The 2,238-nt window shown below is 42.5% G+C and overlaps 1 protein-coding gene across 1 annotated transcript in view; it reads right to left on the bottom strand.

The window, feature by feature from the left end:
- LOC108517324 (supervillin-like) overlaps positions 1-2,120 on the bottom strand; it is a gene marked incomplete at its 5' end in the record, with an annotated part of 13,705 nt that extends 11,585 nt beyond the window's left edge. Inside the window, 2 exon segments of the mRNA XM_017855188.1 lie at positions 253-428; positions 1,962-2,120. Coding sequence (XP_017710677.1) covers positions 253-428; positions 1,962-2,120 — 335 coding nt within the window.
- Positions 2,121-2,238: the final 118 nt, after the last annotated feature.

Here is a 2,238-nt window from a genome sequence, read left to right as displayed (position 1 = left end):
AGCTTTTCTTGCTCACTTCAAGAAATCAACTGTAACAAACCTCTTCCAGAAGACTACAGCATCCATATTTCCACAATAGTTAGATAAAAGTTAAAGAACTGTTCCTTTTGTGAATATTCACAGTCCGCTGCATGTAACCGTTATGAAAACTGAACCCTATAAAGAGCGAGAGTAGAGGACTGTGGTGAGAACGGAGGGATCGAAGGGAATCAGCTCGCTCGGGGAGCCGTCCCCAGGCGGCAGCAGGAGTACCTGGGGATAAGCGGATTGCATTCTCCAGGATCCAGGGGATTGATGTCACAGTTCTCATAGTCAAAGGTTCCGTTCCATAAGTGCTTTGCCAGCTGAAATGCTACTTTTCGTTGTGCTAATGTGACTTCTTTCCCATGCCATACGTAAACCTCACTACCAAAATCAAACACCAGTACCTGGGAGAAATGGCACAAAAGAATTTGTTAACTTCAAGAACGTGCAACAGTTGAATCAGGGGCAACAGGGTCTCTGTTGACAGCGACTCAAACGAAGGAAGACAGAAATCCCAATGGGGCGACCAACGCAGACACAAAACGCCAGGAGATCTCAGCTGGCACTGCCCCGCCAAGCCAGCCTCTGCCCTGGGGCATGATTCCTCCTCCCAGCGTCCTAAGTGGCCAAGGTAATGTTCCCTTCTCTGAACTCTCAAACTGCTAACAACTTGTGATTCACAAGAGTTCTTTAGGTACATCATCCTGTCGACTTCCTCCCTCTCTCCCTGATTCCTCCCCTCTCATGTGCTCATTCATTAATATATACACAGAGGCCATTTCATATATGCCAGGCACTCGTGGTCCAATGGTGTCTTCTCTCCTGTACACAATTCCAAGATCCTTAAGGGCAGGGATTAGATCATAGTGTTACATACAGGAGGGATTGATTACTAAGTGTTTGCTGAATGAATACCTGAATGTAATGCTATTTCTTATTTTCATAGTTTGTTTTACTCTTTCTCTTAGAATAGTTCTCCTTTCACTTCCAGCAATTCAAATTTTGCTTAACTCTAAACTCGGCTCAATTTCACTTTCTATTGAAAATTATTCCTGATGATTTCTTTTCTGTGACTTTTCTCCATGTAAATGCCCATACATATCACACAGTCAACCTTGCTCCAGATTACATTCCTTCTAATACTCTTCCACCCAATAAAACTTAAGGGCCTGTGTGTCTTCCACTTTCTCAACACTTAGTATACTTAATGGTACTGGAAATGTATGTAATTAATAAATATTTACTGGTGTGATAGGACAAAACAGCACATTAATTGAAAATCCATAAATTATATATATATGCATCTATTATTCCTCAAACTTAAGGACTGAAAATATTCTAGTTAATGTTTATACAAAATGTAAGAGATAGGGCTAATATTTACATTTTGCCTATGATGCTTTCAATGATCCATGCCACCTTTGAACAATATTCTGGATTCCATGTTAGCATTTAAGATGTCAGTAATGGGTTGAAATAACAAATATTCTGGCTGGGCACGGTGGCTCACACCTGTAATCCCAGCACTTTGAAAGGCTGAGGCGGGTGGATCACGAGGTCAGGAGATCGAGCCCATCCTGGCCAACATGTGAAACCCTGTCTCTACCAAAATACAAAATTAGCCGGGCATGGTGGCGTGTGCCTGTAGTCCCAACTACTCAGGAGGCTGAGGCAGGAGAATCGCTTGAAGCAGGGAGGCAGAGGTTGCAGTGAGCAGAAATCTCACCACTACACTCCAGCCTGGCAACAGAACAAGACTGTGTCTCGGAAAAAAAAAAAGAAAGAAAGAAAATCTTTTAAAAAACTGTAAATGTTATACAATGGGTACTGACACTGGCTCACCTTTATTGGGAACTTACTCTCTAGTTTATTGGGCAGCCTGTGCTGAGTGCTTTCAATGTGCTTTCTCATTGAAGGGCAAAGCCCATGGGCTGTACCTCTTTGGGTTGCAGAAGGGAGCATTTTGGAATTTCCCCCCAGTAGTTGTCATCAGGAACAAATTTGTCATCCATGAGACGGTAAATGCAGTTAGTTTCTATTATGGCTGCTTCATAGAGTTCATCTTCTTTTGGGTCTCCAGCAGCTTGGGGATAAGAACAACAGGAGGGCACCACATTTTACATTGCAAAATAGCTGGTTTAGAAGAATGAGCTAAGGGAGAAGAAAGCAGATTCAAGTCTTGTCAATCTCTGAAGTGCAATAAAGTCTTACACT

Source organism: Rhinopithecus bieti, unplaced genomic scaffold (assembly GCF_001698545.2).
Source record: "Rhinopithecus bieti isolate Rb0 unplaced genomic scaffold, ASM169854v2 scaffold_41404, whole genome shotgun sequence".
Lineage (NCBI taxonomy): Eukaryota > Metazoa > Chordata > Mammalia > Primates > Cercopithecidae > Rhinopithecus > Rhinopithecus bieti.
Note: the sequence above shows the minus strand (reverse complement) of the source record. Positions and strands in the feature narration are given on the sequence as shown.